A 23,769-nucleotide genomic window follows, 5' to 3' on the forward strand; every position below is an offset into this window, starting at 1 on the left:
TTTCCCTCCCCCCCAACTCCTTTTTTATTTTTTTCTTTTTTCTTTTTTTTTTTTTTTTGAGTTTTTAATTTGGTGAATGTATAATCACTTGTTTCTGTGCTGGAATTGCTCTCCAAGCTTCTATAACCATGTATTATAATTCCCTTTATTACCGCAGAGTCATTTTTAGCCTTCAGTGAAGATGACGGGGCAAGAGTCAGATGAAATAGAATTAGTATCTGTTTTGCATGCCACATTGCTCCCGAGGCCAGACATTGCCCTTGCTTTCCAACTTTTTGGTGGTTTGGGAAAGAATGAGATTATTAGAAACAATCAATACCTGATCTAGTTTCAGCCTCACGACACCCTGAGCCTCATAGGTGTAAGTAATCCGTATTTTAACTCCTTAGAAAGGTGAAATGACTTGTCCAAGGTCATCCGTGCAGGCTGAGTCAGAAATACAATGCCCGCTGGGCTCCCGGAAATGCGAAGGCATCTCTCTGACCCCTCTGGAGTACGCTTTTCTAAAGTATAAGCGAGGGGGCGGGAGTACCTGCTTCTGAGACGTTAAGACAAAACACAGCACCTCTGGTGAAACGTCTCAGTGAGTTCCTGGCTATGTAATGTTGATGCTTATTGCTGCTTCTCCACCTGGAGAGAAAGGAATTCTGTTTTTACTTACTACAGAGAACATCACACCCTCGAGCTTAGGGACACACCATTGTATTAATCAGAGTTCTCCAGAGACACAGAACCAGTACGACACTTGTCTAGAATAAAGAGATGTATTAGAAGGAGTTGACTCACACAGTTATCGAGGCTGACAAGTCCCAAGATCTGCAGGGTGATTCGGCAGACTGAGGACCCCAGCAAACCAGTTTTGTAGCTCTAGTCCAAGTCCAAAGGCCCGAGAGCCGGGACAGGCAATGCCGTAAGACCCAGTTCTGGGTGGGGCAGGAGAGGACAAGTGACCCAGCTCAAGCCCGCAGAGCTCCCCTCACTCGGCCTTCTTGTTCTATTCAGGTCTTTTATCCATTGGACACAGCCCGCCCCCGTTGCTCAGGCTACCAGTTTACATGTTAAACTCACCCAAAACCATCCTCACAGACACACTCAATAATGTTAAACAAATGTCTGGCCACCTGCTGGCCCGGCCAAGTTGACACATAAAATTAACCACCACAACCGCCTATATTTGAATTTTGCCATTATTGTTTACTAGCAAAGAGGCCTTGGTCAAATACTTCACCTCTCCCAGTCTTGTTTTCTTCATCTGTAAATTAGAAACAGTAATGTCTTTCTCATGGGAACGTTGCAAATATTAAATGAGATAGTTTTGTAAAATACTACTATAGGACCTAGCCCAGAGAAAATATTTAATAACTGCTCTTTATTTTGTTACTATTACCTGCATTCTTGTAATAATCTCAGTCAGTTCAGGAACATAGAAGCAATGTGTTTGTGTATATATTTCTATTGAGTCTAAACTTTAAAAATCAAGTGATTAACCTGTGCTGTTAATCTCACTGGCTTGGCATAAGGATCAAATCAGACACAGTGTGTGACATCACTGGGCATACTGGCCCCATTCCAGAGGACCTTGGCTTGGGTGGGGACAGGGCATGCTTAGTACCAAACCCTGTGTAGGCACTGGCTGTCCAAGGTAAACAGGATGGGACTACTGCTGCTGACGGTGGTGGGGACAGGGGTTGGGGGTGGGCAGGGAAGGGAGGTGAGGGCAGCTCCTGTAGGTGTTAGACTAACAGATATTCTCTGGACCACAAACTGGGGAGAAAGATTTTACAGGTAGATGAACTGTGCACTGATTATCGTCTTATAAGGAAGTATATTATCCCTAGGTGAACAAAAGCGTGGTTTGATGACCCTCAACAGTGACAGTTCCCAAGATAAGACTGACAGTTTGTATTCAAATATAAGGCCTTAAGTATTTAAGCAAGGGGACCTCTTTGGCATTGGTTTTCAGGTGGATATATTTGTTCCCAATATAGACTCTTGATAGGAAGCCCAGCTGCTTAAGGGGGCTGGCAGCCAGGTGGCACAGTCAGGAGCAGGAACGCAGGGCCCTGGGAACAGATGTGCACCAGCCCGGGGGAGGGTGCAGATGGGAGGCCAGGCAGGACAAGGAGCTCCGACAGGAAAGCTAAAGCAGCCAGGAGTTTCACTCACGTGCTGGTGAGCTTCCAAGAGACAGGGAAGAAAACCACAGATACAGAGGAGAAGCTGATGGTTGCTAGAGGGAAGTGGAGTGGGGGCACGGATGAAGAGGGGGAAGGGGAATAAGAGATGCACACTTTCAGTTATAAAATAAATATATCCTGGGATACATTGTACAAAAAATAGTCAATTCCGTGATAACTTTGATAGTGACAGATGGTTACCAGATTTATCGTGGCCATCGCATTGTAAGATGTATAAATGTTGAGTCATTATGTCAAACAATGGAAACTAATATTGCACATCAACTATATTCTTTAAGAAAAAACAAAGAAACCAACAAAGAGAATAGCTAACGCTTGTCTAAGAAGAGTGCCGTTCATCAAGATGGCGAGTTCCTGCGAAGATTGCTCTGCGTTCCCGGCACGGGTCTGAGTGCTTTGCATGTGTTATCTCACTTGACCCTCGTAACAAACCCACGAAGGAGTTACTATTATTGTCTCCATCTCCAGTTTCATGGATGAGAAAACTGGGTCCAGGGTAGTAAAGGAATTCACCCGAAGCCACATTGCTCTTCAGGAGCAGAAATGACTTGGCCCTCTTATAGAAGGTCCTTGGCACCAGTGCGCTAAATTGACCATGACCTGCCCGCTGAAACCCCTTCCGTGAGGTCTCACGGCTTGTGAGACGAGACCCCATGCCTTCACCTGGCTCGTCGGGACCCCTCACTCTGGGCTCCCAGTATTGGCTCAGATGCCTCCTGGCAGGTTCATCATGATCTTTTGACCTTTGGGCTGGGGCACTTGCTGCCTCCTCACCTCAACTGACCAAACCCTCTCTTGCGAACAGGTGCACTTGAGAAAGTACTTGTTTGGTGTGAGTTGCCCATGGGAGGGGGGTCGGGTCAACCTCGTTCAGCCCTGTTCCCTCAGTGGCTGCCCAGGCTTCTTCCAGACAGCTGCATGGCTCCTTCTCTCTCACTTTTAGGGTATTTTCTCTAAACCAGAGGTGCTCAATCTGAAGAACAACCAGTAATGTCTGAGGACAATCTTGTTTCTCTTGCCATCTGGTGGGTAGAGGGCAGGGATACTACTGCCAAACATTCTGCAATGCGCAGGGGGGTCCCCATAATGAAGAGCTATCCAGCAGCAGGTGCCAGCAATGCTGGGCTTGAGAAACCCTGCTCTGAAGAGACATTCCTAGAAGGGCCATCTGTTGTCACCCCACTGAAAATGCCACTGTCCCTTCCCCACCCTCTGTATTTTATGTCCCTATTTCCTGCTGTGCACCCGTCACTGTCTATAAGTGATACACTTCACTTTCTTACCTTGGTTATGGTTTGTCATCCACTTGTATATATGCTCTATGAGGATAGGGATTTGTGTCCTTTCTGTTCACTGCTTTATTACAGTAGTACCACATAGTAGATGCTCAGTTAATATTTGTTGCATCTATGAAAAAATGCAGAGTTCCTGGCTACCACCACCAATCAATAGAACAAGCACTTGGACCCTGGAAGGTGAGGTCATGAGAAATCCCTTTTGCATCCTTTGGCGGTGATGTTGCTTCTGCTTTAGCTCTGACCAAGATCCTCCCCACAAATGTTTTCCCTGAAGGCAAGAGTGGGGCAGATGGGCAGGTTATTTAGGTGAACAATAAATTCCTGACAAAGGGAGTGTTCTGGAGGATGTTTCTGGAAAGACCCTTAGAACCCTTGGAGAATCCAAGGCCCAAGTACATCTCTGAGGCTATTTTAAACACATAAGGTGTTTTGATCTGGACTTGCATAAGTTCCCCCAGCAAAGAAGTAGCAGGATCAGAATTAGAACCCAGTTTCCTGCCTCCCATGGAGATAGATGGAAGTAGGAAAGTGAGAAAGCCCCGCAGGACCAAATATGGGAGCTGGCAGGCAAGCCATACTTTTTTAAAGTGCTGTTTTGCCTTGCAAGTTGTGATCTCTGGTTGACAAGGAAGCAAATTGAATAGCTAAATGCGAAGCTTTCCAAGATGCTGAGATGCAAATTAGCCCGACCACATACAACTGTGGATTTGGGGTTGGCGTGCAAAATAGAAAGGCTTTGCTTCTGCGGGGCTGCAGTCAGAGGCATTTTGGTAGATGGTGCTCTTCCCCAGGAGGACACCAGGCAGGGCACGGGGAAGGGACACACAGTGGAAATAGCAACGCAGTCCCACCCTCCTGAGGGAGACAGCAGAGTGCTGAGACAACCGGCTCTTAGGATTATACAGTTTTTGAGAACAGGGAACTATATTTGGGGTGTCTGTTAAGCCCTCTAAAACAGATGGCCAGAGCAACAATGACAGATAAGAATTAACCAGTGTTGGCCTGACCTGTGATGGCGCAGTGAATAAAGCATCGACCTGGAACGCTGAGGTCGCCGGTTCAAAACCCTGCACTTGTCTGGTCAAGGCACATATGGGAGTTGATGCTTCCTGCTTCTCTCTGCTTCTCTCTCTCTCTCTCTCTGTCTCTCTCTCTTTCCTTCTCTCTCTCTCACTCTCCTCACTGAAATGAATAAATTAAGAAGATTTTTTTTTTAAGTATTAAGAATTAACCAGTGTTGACTGTGTCCCATGTACTGTGCTAAGCACTTTAACATACCAACTAGTTCATTCAATCCTCACCAGGGCACTGCAAGGTAATTATTATTATTGTTTCCATTTTCACAGTGAAAGCAACTGAGGTCAAGTAACTTTTCTGGAGTTCCAGAGCTAAGGAGTGCTGGCTCTGGCATCTGGACCCAGGCCACCTGGCTGTCAGGTGTGCAGGCTGTACTGGGAAATACATTACTATAGATGTTACTTAATGTCCACAGTGACGCTGGCCTGACACTTTCCTCACCACCTAATGTGGTGCTCTTTGTTGCACGTTTACTCTGCTCCAGTCACTGGTCTATGCATTACCTAGTTTAACCTTCACCATGAAAGGTGAGTTATTATTATATCCATTTTACACACAATGAAACAGACACAGAGAGTGTAAGTAATTTGCCTGAGTTTACACAGCCGGTAAGTGGCAGAGCCAGGATTTTGCATATTTCATGTATTGTGGCGAATCACACAAACCATGGCATTCTGTGTCTGGCTTCTTTCACTTAGCACGATGTTCGTGACATCCATGTGATCGTATTTATCAATGTCTTGTTCCTCTCGTTGCCAACAGTGTCCCATTATAAGGAGACACATTTTGGTTATCCATTCATCAGTTATTAGACACTTGGATTGTCTCTATTTCTTGCCAATTGTGAATAATGAAGCTATGAACAGTCATGCAAAAATCTTATAGATGACCTTTCATTATTAGTATTTGCCCATAATCCTGTCTCTCTCTCTCTCTGTCTCGTGAGTTAAAAGGGCTAAATCCGGGAGCCAGGTAACGAGGGATTGAGCACTGACTCCAACATGTACCAGCTGTGTGACTGGGAAAGTTAAGTAACCTTTTGAAGCTTTTTCTTTTCTTTTTTTCACCTTTAAAGTGCAGATAATAACAATATCTACCTGATAACGTTCAAAAGCTTGAAACAAATAATGCTTGGAGTTTAGTTTGTAATTAAACACATAATAAAATAAATGTCTGCCAGATAAACAATGGGCATACAGAAAACAACCCAATGAAGAAGAGACTGTCTCCACCACGGAGTTTAGAGTCTAATTGCCACAACATGAAAATGTAACAACTAGATGTAATGTAAAATAAAATAAAATAAAATAATGGAGTACCGCAGGAGTAGTCAGCATGACTTTTATATTAATTGAAAAAATTTTTAAAAATGTAACAGATCTCAGTCTAGAAAGGGAGACTTTTTGTAGGATGAGGCCTGGGAGGTGTCAGGATGGTGGCAAGGCGTGGGTGGAGAGCTTGAAGGACGAGCAAAGGATGGACAGGAAAGAGCTGGAGGATGTGGGGTGAGAAGAAGATGGCAGTGAAGGGACGGAGGGGCTAGAGGGAAAGTTCATCAGGCTGCAAGTGTGTCCAAGGGAGTGTTCGGTGGTGAGCAGATCAGTGTGCGGGGTAATCTGCCCACTCCATGCTCTGGGACCTTCAGCCCATGATGAGAAGTATCCATAATTGTGTGTGTGTGTGTGTGTGTGTGTGTGTGTGTGTGTGTGACAGTTCCTGTTTCCCCAGCTTTCTGGTAACATATGTGGGATTATTCAATTTTTTGGTTTTCTGACAATTACATGGCTGTGCCGTAGACTTAATCTACTTGTTCTTGATAAAAACAAAATGGAATACCTTTTTATAACTTTATCAACCATTTTCTGGAAACAGTACATTAACATCCTTTGTTCTTTTCTATTTTATTGAGTTCTGATTTGTAAACGTAGGTAATAATCTAGTTCCTAATCCTCTCCTCACTGGCCACTTAGAGTGCAGCACTGTTGACAATGGCTGTTGTCATGTTGGCTGCTTTGATGTTGTCAAAAAAGGTTCACTGTTTTTCGTATGATTTGTCCTTTTAATGTGTTGTTTATAAAAAAAATTTTCTGTTCTGAGGTTATACAAAAATATTTTTCTATATTTTCTTCTAGTAGTTTCAAAATTTTGTTTTCCTTCTTTTTAAAGTTTAATCCATCTGGAATATATGTTTGGTTATTTGAGGTAGAACTAAGTTTATTTATCCACATTGAAAATCCAGTTGTCCTAACACTACTAACCAAGTAGTCCCTTCTCCTGTCCCCAGCAAGGTCATCTCTGCGTGTCCTCAGCCCCACGCAGCTTCTGGCTGTTTCTCAGCCCTCCGTTCTGTCCCGTGTTCTGTGTCTCCATCCTGCTCTCCTCGTTTTACATCAGAACGGAAGAATGCCTTTGTGTCATTAAAAGTCATGGCTACACATTATTTTTAAAGATTTCCATTTTCTTCCTAGTGGACACATCATGGTTACTTGAATGATGCCTCTGTTGTAGGGCAGCAAGTACATTGTTCCTAGGTTTTATTTATTTATTTATTTATTTAATTTATGAACACTCCTACAGTGAATATTTTTGCATATAAAGCATTTACATGTTTTTGGATTATGTCCTTTGGATGGATTCCCAGAAATAGAGTTACCGAGTCAAAGGGCATAAATATTTTTAATGTTTTTAGCTTATGGCATGTTATTTAAAAAATTAAAGCAAAAAAAAATTCTGATCAGTTCCTGGGACTCTACTGTGTAGTTGCAGTCTACTGGGCTGTGACTAGTCTGGATCCGGGACGGCTGCCCCGAGGAAGTTCGTGGAAGAAATTAATGTGGCTTCCTCGCTGTGTTTATCTTTCCTTTTCCTTTGTCTAATGCGTCTTTAGAATATTCATTTATTTGGGCGGTCATTTCCTATGCACCTCTTGTGTGCCAGTTTCCACAGCACAGAGGCGGCGGGACCTGTGCTCTCTGCGAACTTGTGTTTTCTAGGAGGTAGGAAGACAGTAAGCAAGCACAATCCAGTGTGAGGTGCTTCCTGGAAGAAGAACACAGACATAGACCAATGGGATGGCAAGTTTGCTCCTACAGATTGGATGGTCAGGAGTGACACAAAGCTGAGATTTGCATGATAAGGAAGAGAAAGGGTTGCCAGGTAGAAGAGAGGGATCCTCTGGCTGGTGGAGAGTGTGGAGAGCCCTATGGTGGGGCAGGGCATGGCCTCGGGGAAGAAGGGAGGTCCTTGTGCTGAGGTGAAGAAAGCCAAGTCCCAACCATTGGTCAGTTGGCTCCGTGGGGATAAGCAGCAATAGGAACTCATGGGGAGGTGGGAGTGGTTAACAGGGAGCAATGCAATCTAGGGAGTGTTATAAAAGATCAGGCAGGCTTCTCCACAGAACATAGGCAATAGGGGACCAGGAGTACTTGCAGAAGAAAAGGTTGGAAAGCAATCATGGCTGTCCAGGCTGGAGTTACTGGAGGCCCAGACGAGTGGGTGGTGCTGGTGGAAGGAGAGAAAGGTGGCTGGGTTCCATTACATACTAGAAGTAGATTTTTGACAATTGGTGATGGCTTGGAGATATGGAGTTAGAAAAAGTAAAGAATCAGGAATGTGTCCTAAAAGTTAGCCTAAGTGACTGGTAAACTGGAATTCCACTGCTGAGATGAAAAAGAGTGGGGAGAACAGGCGTGGGGTGGGTGGAAATGGGGGTGGGCTTGGCCTTTGCCACGTTCAGTCTGAGATGCCTCTCTGGTTAGCAAGTGGGAAAGATGGTGAGGGCACCGGAGCCGCCGTTCTGGGGTCCCAGTGAGAAGGTGCGGACCACCATACAGAGTTGGGTGTCATTGGCCAATGAGACCGTAAGTCCCCTGGCTTATAAACCAATGTATAAACAGGAAAGAGAAAAGGACCCTTCCATCATTGTCTACTTAACCCTATTATTTTCCTGCTGAGTTTTGAGAATACATTGCATTGCTTATGTTTATCTTTATGAACAAAAATCTTTTTTTCCTTCTGCCTAAGTAGAAAGAGGAAAAAGCTTGAGCTTTCTTTCCTAGTGGCCCTTTAATGCCTCGTTCAGTCCTGGCACAGGCTTTCAATTTTTAGTGGAGGCTCTAAGAATTATTCCTGTCATTTGATTCAGATGCCATTGGACAGATCACAAAAGCAAGGCTCTGCATCTGGCAGACTTTTCCAGAAATGTTCCCTCGTCTGCCGTGTTTATGTTGGAACAGAGGATTAGTGCCTGGTTTTTACGGTGAGCTTTTCTCAAGATATACGAGTTGCTGCCTCATCACATTCTCCTGCGTTTCAGGACCTCTCACACTTAGGTGGTGTGATATCATATGAGGTACGGTGCTCACCGCCACAGAACTGTCACCAGAAAGACCTGTGCTTCTAGAGTAATGCCTTGCTACGTCATTTTCAAAGTGGGTTTATGTAGGTCCCAGTATATTAGGTTTAATATGTGAGAGTGCATGTCTCCTTGTTGGAGTATAAAACATGAAATTTAATTATGAAGAAAACACTATTTCTCGATCATACCAGAATAATGTAAATTAAAATAGGCAGTAGAGCTTAGGGATAGAAATAAACGTTCAGGAATCAAAATATTCAGAAATCAAATCCCAGTGTTGTATGTTACTTGGTCTGTGACCTGGGGTGCATTTCTTGACCTCCTGGGGCTTCAGTTTCCCCCATTCAATTTGGAATAATCACAGTACGGACTGATAGGGATACTGTGAGATCTAGGAAATCATTCATTTCATTGATCCGCTCTTTAACTATTTAACAGCCCTGGCTCACTAACGTGTGAACAGTGAAGAGAGTGGAAGCATCCCGCCATTATGAAAACAAAACCATTGCTTTTCTTCAGGGTCTTGAGAATATTCCAGTTTTAATTCAATAAATATTGACTTGTGAAATTAAATTATTTAAAGGGTCAGATCATCGATTCCTTATTTCTTGCGTGCTAGCCATGTGTTAGGTGCTGTGTATGAAAAATGCACAACAGATGGGTGTACATCCTGCCCTTGTAAAGCTTAGAGGAATCCAACCTTTAGAAAAGTTATTCTGTTATTGTATATGTGGCAAATAGCTCAAATTTTGGCACATAAACACATATACAGTTTAGTCATTTATTTTTAGCTTACTGTCAATAATATTTCTCTTTAGGATGCTCACAACCAATTAACGATTTAGCAGGTCAAGGCTGGAGAGATTGCAATGCGTGAGTTTCCCAGGTGTTTGGGGGGAAACACACTGATGTAGCGTTAGCTGAGGAGCGAATCTGCCGGCCGAGTCTTGCCTTTCTGTCTGCTTTAATGCGCCCGTTTCCTGAGGCAGCACACACTTGTGCTGAGGAGGGAAATACAGCAAATGCTTCCTAAAAGGGAAGCCCTGAATTGTGAGTGAAACTCGGAGATGTTCTATCAAGACACATAATTTACTATCTTGGTAACATGCTGTTTTAGAATGACTCTGTTAAAATGATAACTAATGTTTTCTGCTCTATAAAATGCAATTTAGCCAAGAATAAACAAAATTATAGTTGAGAATGAGAGAGGAAAAACACAATCCCTGGGACATGAGATTTTTCTTAAAAAAATAAACAAACCCATAACAATGAATAAACAGGTGGGATTTAAAATTCTCTCTGTGTGTCCATTATACACTCGTAATTACTGGCTGGTAAGACCAAATGACACTACCTTATTATTTTCACTTCTGTGACTGGATATGGGATTCCATAGATAAGGGGGAAAGCCTTGCTTTGGACTGTCCACTCTGGGGGGTACTCCAAACATTCAGTGCACTTAGCATTCATTGGATGTTAAAACGACTAAGATGGTGTATATATTTGCAGAACATCGTTCTGGCTAAAGCAACACCAGTTTAGAGTGCTTAGAACAGACCAAACCCAAGGGACAGGGTCTCCGTGTTTGAGTTCTCTGCACCTTGATAGCTTAGTAATCTTAGGCAAATATTTAACTTCTCTGTGCCTCAGTTTTCTCGTGTGTAAATGGGTGAAGATTAGCACTTATCCCATAGGGCTGTTGTGAGGTTCCCAGGGGTTGATATTATTCAGTGAGTTCCCAGTGGTGGCTGGCACACAGTAAGTGCTATGTAACTGTTGATTGTTATTAAATGTAGCTTACTGAGGATTAATACAGTTTGATACAAGATCACTATGTATGGAAAATAGGAATGGCTAGAAGGAAACAAAAGGACGTTTATAGTTAGGGAACGTAAATGACATGCACTGCCTCCGGTGGAGGGGACCTCTGTGACAAGGGAAGGCATGAGATTTGGGTTTTTTATTGTCTCCTGTCTCCTAATATGGGTGTGGCAGGCAAAGAGACGTAGGGAAAGCCAACATGTCTAGGTGGGCTCCCGCCCTCGTCCTGGGGGTGCACACATTCTTTCTTCTGTGTCTTCTGAGAGCAGTTAGCTGATACATGTAACAAGGGAGTGACGGAAATGGTCAGATCCAAATTAATGGAGTGCTATCTGCGTGTGTGTGTGTGTGTGTGTGTGTGTGTGTGTGTGTGTAAGAAGGTAGGGCTCTAAGGCGAGATGTCGTTATTTTCCCAGAACCTCAAGAAACTGAACGATGTCAGTGCCCTTCTCATCTCCCTGTTTTGAGACTTCTTCACATCCTCTCTCCACTTTGACCTGTTTAAGTTTATTTAAAAAAAAACCCACATTTTCTAAGAAATAGATGCTTTACGTATGGTTCATTCTTTGGAGGGGGTGTATGTGTGCCACGTGACAAGTGGTTGCCATGGTAATTTCTCATTATTGTTGAATTGAAAAATAATTACTCTGGCAAAAATCCCATATAACCTGTCAGTGCTTGAGTTAAAGACGCGGGGGTGGGGGGGCGGCACTGGCACTGGGGCCCTGTTTTTGGTGAAGAGAGACCAAGATGGGAACAGGAGAGGATCCAGGCCAGGCGCAAGGTGCTCTGGTGGATTTTTGAATATAATTAAGACTGTCTTCTGCTATTTGCCCTGAGTGTGTCGCTCATCCTGATATGTGATTTGGCGGCCAGTGGTGTTGGGGCTCACTTGTGAGATGAGACAAAAGGGCCAGGGGTTTTAATCGCAGAAATGTATACGGGGCGGGGGGGGGGGTGTTTAGACTGGAGAAACTTCCAGGGTATTTTGACCTAATTAAAATATACGAGAATTGTCGGCACTGTTCCCTTTTTGTCTGTGTTCAGGTTGAGTTAATTTCATCTTTTTTTTACCCGAAGGCTGCTCTGTGCTACTTCCCAGCTTCGGAGAAAGAATCCATTTTGTACCCAGCAGTACTCACTAAACACTAGCCACACACTGTTCAGACAATAGCAGCAGCGAGGATTGGAAGGACCCGCTTGGGACAGGCAGGACCTCCATCTGCAGCCTTGTGGCAGGAGGCAGAGGGCTGGCTTGCTCCTCACTTCCTACCTCCTCCCACAATTGGGAGCACAGGGGACCATTCTGTCCCGTACGTCATTGTAGAGGACCAGGAAGAACCTAGGTTTTCTTCTTAAGTCAGTATCAAGAAATAGTTCTCCTTTTGCTTTAATGAATCTCTTAAAGTACATTCTGCCTTTGAGAGAATGGTGGGCAAATGTTTATTATTATTATTATTATTATTATTTTATTGCACCTTCTTTGGACTTCTAAATGCTCATTCTTCTCCTGGCAAAGCTGGCGTTTGTCTTATAAGTATATTGATCCTGCCATTCGAAATATATCACTTAGAAATATGCTTTGTTTCATTGCTATCCATGCATCAGTCAGAGCAGAAGTCTTTAGTCTGGAAGCACGGGCACCTCCTCTGACAAGAGCCAGAATCTAGACGAGTACAACCCTCTGTCTAGGCGTTGCCACTTACAGCAATGCTTACACGTACAGGGGCGGGCAAAAGTAGGTTCACAGCTGTGGGTATGCAAAACACTTGATTCTTGTAGTATATGGTTTTCCACGCAAACAACTGTAAACTTCCTTTTCCTTACCCCCGTATACACAAAGGGACACTACAAAGGTACTTATTGCAGCATTCCTTGTAACGGCAAAGAATTGGGAACTGTATAGAGATCATTAGTAGCAAAACGCTGAAATATATTTCATTCATTTAGTCACTACCGGTATAGCTTATATAAAAAAAGAAGGTATAGGCCCTGGCGGGTTGGCTCAGCAGTAGAGCGTCGGCCTGGTGTGCGGGGGACCCGGGTTCGATTCCCGGCCAGGGCACATAGGAGAAGCGCCCATTTGCTTCTCCACCCCCCCCTCCTTCCTCTCTGTCTCTCTCTTCCCCTCCCGCAGCCAAGGCTGCATTGGAGCAAAGATAGCCCGGGCGCTGGGGATGGCTCCTTGGCCTCTGCCCCAGGCGCTAGAGTGGCTCTGGTTGCAGCAGAGCGACACCCCGGAGGGGCAGAGCATCGCCTCCTGGTGGGCAGAGCGTGGCCCCTGGTGGGCGTGCCAGGTGGATCCCGGTTGGGCGCATGCGGGAGTCTGTCTGTCTCTCCCCGTTTCCAGCTTCATAAAAAAAAAAAAAAAGAAGAAGGTATATAAAATACATAAAATGCATAGGTCCCCAAAACACAGTGTTGAATTAACAGAAAAAAAGCAAGTTTAAAGAAAGGAATACAATGTATGATGTATTATGATATGAACCTTATGATATTTAAATATAATGTTAAAAACATAAAATAAGGCTGTATATGAATGTGGCCATGTACATACATGTAGATAAATACTAGAGACGGGCTGGAAAGGGACTTAACAATTTTCATGAGACAGTTGTTTATGGGGGGGGGAGGGAGGAAAAAAATAGAGCAGGACATTTATTTATTTTTATTTATAACTTCTAATTCCTTTTAAAAAGGAAAATAATATACCATTGTCATTGTAAGAATTGTTAATTTTGTATAAAGGTTCCATAGGTCTTCATCCCATTATCCTCTGTTCTCTATTTTTAAAAATGAATAAAGTAAAGCCTTATTTATTTTAGTGACAATCAGGAAAGTATGCTCACTTAACCAATATTTCACTGAAAAGAACAAGGGAAATGCCCAGAGGGTGATGGCTCAATACAATGGTCATGTGGTTGGGAGGTCATTTTTAACATTTCTGCCTCAATAGGAAGTTTTTACCTACATGTCCTGTGTATCCCGCTGATGGGTATGACAGAGGGATGGCTTAGCCTGCATACTGTCCTGGTCCCCAGCCACTCAGTTTAGACATTTAAGAACCCTATAATATTAAGGAAGAACCTTACTATGTGGGTGTGGCTTCTCTACCAACTTGTCCCATTTCCCTGCTCCGTCACTGGGTAATCCGTAGTTGGAAGTTCCCTCCAGGTTGAAGATGCCTTAACGCCCAGTCCTTATCTTTAAGTCTCTCACAGCCTAGCATAGCAGTCAGACATTAAGATAAACGTATGTACAAGCTGATGACTCAATTATAATTTGATTCACACTGTAATGGGAGTTCAAGCTTTTCTGATACAGGAGACAGTGAAAAAGGGAGGCAGGAGACGGTTAACCGGGACCCCAGGTAAGTTGCCGAAGGTCCCTTGGCTACAGCACTTAGGCAAACGCCAGAGTGAGCTGTTCTCTGGTGGCTAAGAGTGGCCTTTCCCCTGGATAGAATGTCTTTTATGACATACGCACCAAATGTTGTGCCTATAATATCTGCCAGCACCTGATGTTCACGCATACCTGGGAACAAGTCCTCAGGTTCTTGCTTTGTTTTTAAGGGCTTTGACCATAACCTTCACTTGGGAATCCCAAAAGGTGGCACTAACCTGCTGCTCAGTCTCTAGGCCAGGGGTCCCCAAACTACGGCCTGTGGGCCACATGCCACTTATCTGGTCCCCGTTGCACTTCCAAAAGGGGCACCTCTTTCATCGGTGGTCAGTGAGAGGAGCACAGGATGCGGATGCAAAGCGCAGCATGGCTCACGTACAGTACTACTTCTGGTGATGCGGGACGCATGTGTCATGGCTCTGGAAGCCCGTCATATCACTTGTAACAGCTAGCAGTGACAAATATGGGACCGGACATTGACCATCTCATTAGCCAAAAGCAGGCCCATAGTTCCTATTGAAATACTGGTCAGTTTGTTGATTTAAATTTACTTGTTCTTTATTTTAAATATTGTAATTGTTCCCGTTTTGTTTTTTTACTTTAAAATAAGATATGTGCAGTGTGCCTAGGGATTTGTTCATAGTTTTTTTTTATAGTCCGGCCCTCCAACGGTCTGAGGGCCCCCTGTGTAAAAAGTTTGGGGACCCCTGCTCGAGGCACTTCCTGGTTCATCTCCAAGTTGGTTTGACCTGAGATAATAGCCTGCATGCGTGAGAGAGGTCAGGTGCACCTCAGTTCTCCTCCAGACTTTCGGGGAAACCAGCAGAGCGAGCTTCTCTTTAAAATCCTTGCTTCAAAACGGCCTTGGAAACTTGACTCGCGCAGCCTCCTACTGGTCAACTTCCTGCACTTGGCCATGGCCTGCTCAGGGGAGAACTGGGAATTCCGTGGGTGTTTCTCTCCCCCCACCCCTGGGGGGGTGGCTGGAGGTGCTCTTTCCAATCAGGAGGGGGAAGTGCTCGCCTGTAGGCAGACCTGCAGAACTTCCAACAGCCCATCATCCTTCAGATTTCCTCGTCCCCTTTGTCTTTTCCGCATGTGGCCAGCACAGCGCTAGTAGCCTATGTCTGAAAGGCTCAGACCCTTCTGGGTGGCCCACAACTTGAGTAAGGGTGGGCCTGATCTTTTTATTCTGGTCCGCAGCGGATGAGGTAGCCGTGTGGCTAAGAACCGAACTTCCACCGGTCAGAATGTTTAGATCTCCTGCCACAGCTTTCTCGCTGGGTTCGGCAGAGGCCTCGTGGCTGCATCGCAGCCCCCTGCCTGGAATTTGAGCCTCGTGATTACACAGATTTCTTTCACAAGATCGCCTAATGGATCCCAGCAACTATACCAGGCAGCGAATAGGAGGCCGGCGCTGTGTGAAGAGGAGGTTTATTATTCAAAAAACCACATGCCTGTTGGGGAAACTGTGCAAAACCGGGAAGAACTGGTGGAGATCTGCTTGCCTTCTGTTTGTTGAGCTATTTCTGTCTTAAACCTAAAGTGGAAAATTGCATGTTAAGCATTATTTGGGAGAAAAAAAACAACACCTGGACTGGTAAGTTTATCAGTTGTAACAAATGTACCACTCAGATGGGTGATACTAATAATGGGAGAGGCTATACATGGTTGGGGGCCAAGGAAGGGGACCTGGACAATCTCTGTGCCTTCCTTTCAATTTTGTGTGAACTTGAAACTGCGCTAAAGAAAAGAAAATGAGTGTAAAAAAATGAACTGGGGTTAGACAGACTTGTCAGTGAACTTTAGCCTTACGGCTTTCTAGCTAACTCTCTGAGCTAGCTGCGAAGTTTAACTTTCTTGAAACCTGGATTTCTCTATAAATATCTTCAGGGTCAAGTGAGGGGAAGATGACTGAGGGTGGCTGCCACTTATACAACAGCGACTCTGTGCAGGACAGCCACTCCCCGGTCTTCACAGTGGCCTAGAGCTACTATTCCCGCTTCACAGATGAGCAAGTAGAGAAAGAAAAGTTTGGGGACTTGACCTCAGTCATTCGCTATTAAGAGGCAAATTCACACATTGGAGTCCATGTGACACAGAAGTTAGGAGAGAAATTCCCTACAGGGCTGCCTGTGCTTCCCTGTGGTCGCAATCAGGATAGTTGTAAATGTAAGATGTTCAATTCATGTGAAGTGCTTAGAAAACATCAGGTTATGGGTACTAGTATTAACCCAGGGAGCCTTTAGGTATGCTCTTTCCATAATCTTTCTTCACATAGGGCCTGTGCTTGGCATTTAGTAATTTTTTCTTAAAGTACTACTCTTTTTATTTCTTTTGCTACATTAACATTGGTCCTAAACCTGCGGACCAATTCAAAAACTTTATGTATATGTGTGTGTAATGGGGCAGTTGACAATTATAATTTTTAAATATATCAAAAAAAATTTGGGTCCTTGATGGCTCAGTGGATAGAGCATTGGCCCAGCATATGGACATCCTGGGTTCTATTCACTGTCAGGGTACACAGGAGCTTTCCCCCCTTCTAATCCCCATTCTTTTCCTCTTCCCCCTTCCTCTTCCTCATTCCTCTTTTCCCTTCCTCTTCTCCCTTCCTATCCCCGTTCTCTTCCTCTTCCCCTCCCACAGCCAGTGGCTTGATTGGTTCAAGTATGGCCCTGGACACTGAGGATAGCTCAGTTGGTTTGAGCGGGTCAACCTTAGGTGCTAAAAATAGTTTGGTACTCGAGCATCAGCCCAAGATGGGTTTGTCAGGTGGATCCTAGTTGGGGTGCAAGTGAGAACCTGCCTCACTATCTCCCCTCCTCTCACCTAAAAAAAATTTTTTTTCATGCTGGTTAAAAAGTATCAGCCAAAGGACAATTTAGAGTCAACAATTAAGATCCCTTGAAAACTTTACAGAGCAACTTTTTTGAATTGGGTTTGTAATGTACAATAAGGAATTTTACACATCCATTTATTTGTTCTCTCATTCATTCACTTTGCTAGTCAAAAAATATTTTAATGTACCTATAATGTCTGACACTGTGAACTTACCTATTATGTTTCTATTTTTGGAATATGCTTCCAAAATTTGCAACCAAAGCAACTTGAGTTTTTCTAGTTACCTGATGTGACCTTCTTCTACCAAACCTGTCCTGACATTTTCTGAAACATTGAGTCAGCTCATGATCCATTGCAGTTAGCTTGACTCAAATGACTTCCCCCTTCTTGGGTCATTATGCCTCTCTCAGATGCTGCGAGCATGACACTCACTTGTCTGGGTCCTGAGGACCCTGCGTCACTGCTCCTAGATGAGCCCAGCACTTCCTTTTAGCCTGAGTCCTTTCTTTTCTCTCAGCGACTTCAGCCTGGGTCCTCCCCGCGCCTTCCTGTTTCAGTGCCCCATTTCCGGCAGACATGCTAGAACCAGAGTTAGCTCACAGGAGTGCATGCGTGGGGTTACCTGATCTGGTCACGGGGCCCTTGAACAGTCTGCAGGGCAAGCGAGAGCTGATCGATGTCCCTTCAGAGCTTTCCCTGTGGTATAGACAGGTATTGTTCCCAGACAAATGGGAAACACGCTTGATTCCGAGCAGATGGTTTTATAAAGTCCTTTTCTGATGTGGTTCTTTCCAATGTGGACTGTCTCATCCCTTGGAAACGGTAGCGAAGAGGGTAGACAGAAGCAAGAAGGGGCTTGTTACCGATCCCCGGTGTGATCTGGGCTCTCGGCCGGGCCCTTTATACCCACTAACTTATTTAATGCTCACATTTACCTTGTGAGGTAGTATTGTTATTATTGCTCTTGTTGTATCTACTTTGCACGATAATTGCGACTGTGGTTGTTGTTCTTCTTATGATCACACTCAACTTCCCAGTACAGATACCCGCTCAAGGGGTAAATAAATTGTCCAGGTTCACGTAGCTGGGATGAAGCCGAGGTCTGAGGGTTGCCCACAGGAGCAGATTCCACCAAGGTGTAAGACCACCTGCTGTACTGTGCTCTGCCAGGGGTCCTAGGCATGTGTGTGCTGGCCACGGGGCAGCGCAGGAAAGCAAGGCAGCGCTGCAAGAAAACCCAGCTGGAGACAGAATATTCCCCTTTCAGTGCTCCCTCCCTTCTAGCGGGCCCCTAGCCCCTGCCTTCCCCAAGACCACCAGGGAAATCCGTCAGGCAGAGAAGCTAGGCCAGGTCCTGGCTGTCCGAGGGCCCGAGTTTAAACCCCAGCGCCACCATGTCTCGGCTGAATGTACTCAGGCAACTTCTGTTTACCACCTAAGCTTTGGCTTCTGCTGCTGTAAAGTCAGGGTAATAAGGCGAGGGGCTTTATTCACACAGTAAACAACTTTCACTAGTAATACCATGGGCTCGACACCATTCGGGGAGCAAAACAGAACCCCTGCTCACAAGAAAATGGTGTTATCTTTATACTGGAGAGAAAAGGGGAAAAAAAAAAAACAAGAAAAGGGGAGGTAGTGAAGGGTAAGTGGGAAAATGCACATAAAGTACTCAGAATAGTGCTTGGCATGTGGTGAGCGCACTCCATAACTGTTAACTATTATTCTCTATCCATCTGGGTAGCAGTTCATGTAAAATAAGCCTGTGAATCCAGCTTCCCCAATAGGGTTTCTTTCCACAGCTGCTTCTTCCCCTTCTAAGCCCACTGATTCTTCTAGAAGCTCTGACAGCTTGCACTGCACCCAGGCTCCGTGCCACGGGATCAGGTACGGAATGAGGCTGCCTGTTAGGTGCTCGCTTGGTGGTCTCCTACTAGTGGGTTTTGAGCCCTTTGAGGCCAGGGACCAATCTCTCTTCCAGCTGTGTGTTCTGAGGGCCTGTACATAGTAAGCGCTCAATTAATACTTGTTTTCAAAAGGAGAAGGAGGGGTAGTTTGCATGTGGCTCCATGAATTGCCCCTGAGTGGTTTTTATTTCTGTTATTTACTTTAAAATTTTTACTTATTTATTTTAGAGAGAGAGAGAGAGAGAGAGAGAGAGAGAAATGTTGATTTATTGTTTTTCTTATTGATACATTCACTGATTGATTCTTGTATGTGCCACGGGGATTGAACCCCCAACCTCGGTGTATCAGGACGATGCTCTAACCAATGGAGATACCTAGCCAGGGCCACCCCTGAGTGGTGTTATACTTACTGTGTTTTTACTGAAGAAAGTGTTGGCTTTTAATGTGGGGACTGGGAGGAGGCCAGAGAAAAAGAGACCAAAAAAAAAAAGAAATTCATTTGTCTGACTTTTTTTTTTTCTGGGAAGAGGACGGCATCAATCTTCTGTGGTCTTTTAATTATTCCTGCCAGGACTGCAGGCTTGTTTCTGAAGCCTGCCAGTGACAACAACTTAATGTTGTCATAAGCAGAACAACTTAATGAGAAGAAGAGAGGCCTGTGCCGGCCTCGCCAGGCAGCAGCCATGGGGCCCTCGAGTGGGGAGCAGCAGGCCTGCTCTGTCCCCCCGCCCCCACCCCTGGACAGGCAGCTGCAAAGCCTCTCAGGCCTGCAGTCAGGCACTAACGAACAACCTTCTGGAAAAAGAGACTACTTAAGAATGTGGGGGTAAACTATCCACTCTACAGACCTTAGGACCTAGGAACACTCCCCCCTTCTTAAACACGGCACTTTGCATAATGTCCCTAATTCCTGCTACGGGAGGTCCCCCCCACCCCCGCCCTTGGAGGGTAACAGGGACTTCTCACTGCCTTCACCGGGCCAATTTCAAAGTGCTTTCTGGACGAGCCAGGGAAACACTCAACCCAAGACAACCACACAGAATTCATGTGGATGCTTTGCATTCTGCTGTGCTGCTTCATTGTTAACAACTGTTTTAATAACAAGCTGGTGATTGTGTAGAATCTTAAAAACAATCCTCAGCCACAATCCAAATGCACGTGACGGCGGCTTGTGCAGAAATGCATCTTTCTGTATTTAGCCATGTAGCAAAGTCACCTGTATCTCTTGTAGGAATATTTGCATGGAGTAAGGCTGTAGGCCACACACACACACACACACACACACACATACACACACACACACACACACGTACGTGCGCACATGCACACACACCCTTTTTGAATAAATTATGCTTGAAAACTCTACTGTCCTTAACCTAGTTGTCATATTGTAGTTTCTGTTTGTAAAATTAGATTCCTAAAAAAAGCAAATGGAAAAGAGAAGAACGGTTGAATGTATTTTACATTAAATACTAAGCTTTTTGTGAAAAATATCATTGTGCTCTAGAGTAAATGTATTAAATCTCCCCAAATATGCCCTCCAAAATTAATTTCCATTCGGTCTGCATTAACCCATCAAGTTGAATTGGAATTCGGTCCCCGTTTGGGGCGATTACCCTGAAGGCGGCCGTGCCCGCGCCCACCCCCCTCTCGGAGCGCCCGCCCGCACACGCGCGTGCTAGCAGGGACTGGGTGTCCTTCCTCTCCACTGCTGCTTGCTCAAGAAATGATCTGTCTCTTTGCAGGACAGCGACAACCTCTGGTGGGACGCGTTTGCCACGGAGTTTTTTGAAGATGATGCCACGTTAACCCTTTCATTTTGTTTGGAAGACGGACCAAAGCGATACAGTAAGAAACAAGTTTGTTTTTTCTCTAATATTTCCTTTTTTATTTTTTCTTGCTCTTATAAGAAAACCAGCCCTGACGAAGCCCTAGCTTCCTGTCAGGGCCTCGCCATGGGGTTGGCGGCTTGTGTCAGCTGTGAGACATTTGCCTCCAGGCTTGGACGGGGCGGGCACTTGCCCGTTTAGTGAGCAAGGCGAATCTGAACTGAGAGTTACTGGGTGATAAGTGGAGCTGACCGGTGGGGCTTCCCATCCATCTCTGCCCAGTGACACCCCTTGATCCTCGACAGCTCACACTTCACACCCAATGTCCTGCTTCTGAAGGTTCCTTAGAATAAAAAATGTCCTCACAGTCCCTGTATCAGCCACATCCTTCTAATTCCCTCTTATCAATTATCCCAGGTATTGATTTGACAAGCACTACCTTTTCTAGCGGAGGGGAGAGGCCACCGCGGCTTTGAACATAGAGTTTGGGATTGGTGTTGACAGAATTATAGTTCCTTGTCTTTCCGGGGAGTGATAACTCCGTGAGGATCCTCAAATCACAGCCTGTGGCACCTTGGGCAGCAGCTGATCTGTCCTGATTAGGTTCAGCGGACGACTTGTCAGAGATCGGATTTGCTAGTTCTGCTGCAAGACCGAGAGGCAGAGATCCATCAGCGGGGTGGCAGTTCACGTCCGGTTAGATCAGAGGGAGGTGTGTTGCCAGGAACCAGGGTTGCGCATATGAAAGGGTCTGTCAGAGGGGAAAACGTCCCCGGATGCGGCCACCTTGGGGATGATGATGGAACTGGCCTCAGTGTGTTTGAACCAGGAGATCCAGAGCCTCTGGCAATTGATAGGCAATAGGGTTCTTGATAAACACAACTGCAAAACCTGATTGTTGCTAAATGCATTTCAAAGCCATAGGAAACAACGGGTTCTTTTTGTTTCTGGTTTTGTTTTTAATTTGAGACAACTTAATAGTATTTAGGTCTGTTGCCTGATAAATTAACTAATTATACTAATTTATGCATGACGATTGGGACTTGGCCTGGCTGTCCCGTTGGAATGTACGTCCAGGAGCATCACTTTAGATTTGTGCATTTGGGGCTTTTTAAGGCATGGGACATTTCTAATAACAATTCTGGGGTGAGAGGGGCAGCTAGTATGTCAGACAACAGGCTGTTGTAGAGTGTCTTTATTCAACATAGTGACTCCTGTTGCAAGCACAGGGAAGCCCCACTTCACGGGGGTCCTGATGGGTTAACTGGCTTCCCCAAGTGTGGGTGCCCCCAGGCGGCCTCATCCCCAGACAGGGGGAGAGTTGGGCTTGGACGATACTGTTTTGAAAACCTTAGGAGATAAACAAACCCGAGTGAGCCAGCAATTACTCTCTCCCCAAAGCCTACCCGATGAATGGTGAATAATTTTCAACCGAGCAGTCATCCGTCCTGTGAACCTTCTTATTCTTTTCTGAGGCACAAGCTCAGATAACTTCAAATTATTATTGTTTTATGTTCCTTGTTCCTATTTTTTTCCCCTTTGGGAATTCTTCAGGGTCTGCTTCGGGAACTAGAATTAGGGTTTTAAAGCCTGAACTACTAATGAGACAGAATCCCGACCTCCCTCCCGCTCACCCTCCCGCCCCCCCAGCCCCAGCCAGCATCATTTGGGAGTGAGGAACGATCCGTGCCTCTTTAAGATCTCATATCCATGTACGGGAGGAATGCCTGACTCGGAGCCATTGTTGCCCGGGTTTCTTTGTTTCTCTGAGCCAAAATATTTCCCGAGTGGAGAAGGGAAACAAAGATGATTGACAGCTTGGAGCCAAGTCTCATCAGTGGCTTTGCTGACAGCCTGGTGATGTGCACACGCTGCTGCTGTGCAGGCGAGTGACAGCTGATTGACAGCCAGGGCCGGGACACAAGGAAGACGAAGCGTGCTTAGAACGCCCGACGCACGCTGTTTATGCAGCGCTCCGCACCCAGGCGCCGCCACCTTAACCCACTCGTGGTCCAGACACGCGATGCCAGGCTGGGAAGACACCTGCTGGCCCGGGGCTGCAGGCTGTAGCTCTCCCTCGAGCTCTCCCAGGGAGCCAAGAGCTTAGCATTTCTGAGGAAGAAGTGCTACATCTTCTGTAGAAGATGTAGCTATTACATTTGTAAATATTAAAAAAAAAAATCACCAAATTATTTTCATTCTAGGTACCAAGAAATATTCCAGTTGAGGTTTCTTTAGACCTTACTAGAAAAAACTGTTTCTTTCTCCCTCCCCATCTTTATATTGTTAGACGGCCCCTCTGGCTCTAAGATATTCTATCTATCTCCAGGCTACCTGCATTATTTTTACTTCTTCTTCTTCCTTCCCAAGTGAAAGGAGGGGAGATAGAGATAGAGAGACTCCCGCATGTGCCCTAACTAAGACCTACCAGGCAACCCCTGTCTAGGGCCAACGTGCTACCCATATGGGGCCATGCTCACAACCGAGCTATTTTTAGTGCCTGAGGCAGGGGCTCCACAGAGCCATTGTCAGTGCCCAGGGACAATGCACTCAAACCAATTGAGCCATGGCTGTGGAAAGGGAAGAGAGAGAGAGAGAGAGACAGAGAAAGACAGAGAGAAAAACAGAAGGGGAAGGAGAGGGGTGGAGAAGCAGATGGTCACTTCTCCTGTGTGCCCTGACCAGTAATTGAACCTGGGACATCTACACACCAGGTTGATGCTCTACCACTGAGCCAGCTGGCCAGGGTCTTTTTGCTTGTATACTTGTTTGCTGTCACCTCTATTAGAATGTTATCTCCATATGGACAGGACTTTTATGTCATTTATTGCTGAATTTTCAGGTGAATTCAGGAACTCCCACATAATAGGCGCTCAATAAATGTTTGCTGCATTAATAATTGAATGAATGAATTGACAACTGGGGTAAAGGTTTGTATCACCAAACATAACATTGGCAAAACAATCCCTTGACCAAGACCTTTGGGCTTTTATGACTGGAAGAATTTAATCTACAGTGCTGTGCCGACATTTTCAAATA

At 45.2% G+C, this 23,769-nt stretch overlaps 1 protein-coding gene across 10 annotated transcripts in view; it reads left to right on the forward strand.

The window, feature by feature from the left end:
* The window catches only part of LDB2 (LIM domain binding 2), a 350,225-nt gene that overhangs the window by 112,360 nt on the left and 214,096 nt on the right, over positions 1–23,769 (forward strand). For all 10 annotated transcript variants that reach the window (XM_066280916.1, XM_066280918.1, XM_066280921.1 and 7 more), the window contains exon 2: positions 20,647–20,749. In XM_066280916.1, coding sequence (XP_066137013.1) covers positions 20,647–20,749 — 103 coding nt within the window. The remainder of the gene's footprint in view (positions 1–20,646; positions 20,750–23,769) is intronic.

The sequence above is a fragment of the Saccopteryx bilineata genome, chromosome 5 (genome assembly GCF_036850765.1).
Source record: "Saccopteryx bilineata isolate mSacBil1 chromosome 5, mSacBil1_pri_phased_curated, whole genome shotgun sequence".
Lineage (NCBI taxonomy): Eukaryota > Metazoa > Chordata > Mammalia > Chiroptera > Emballonuridae > Saccopteryx > Saccopteryx bilineata.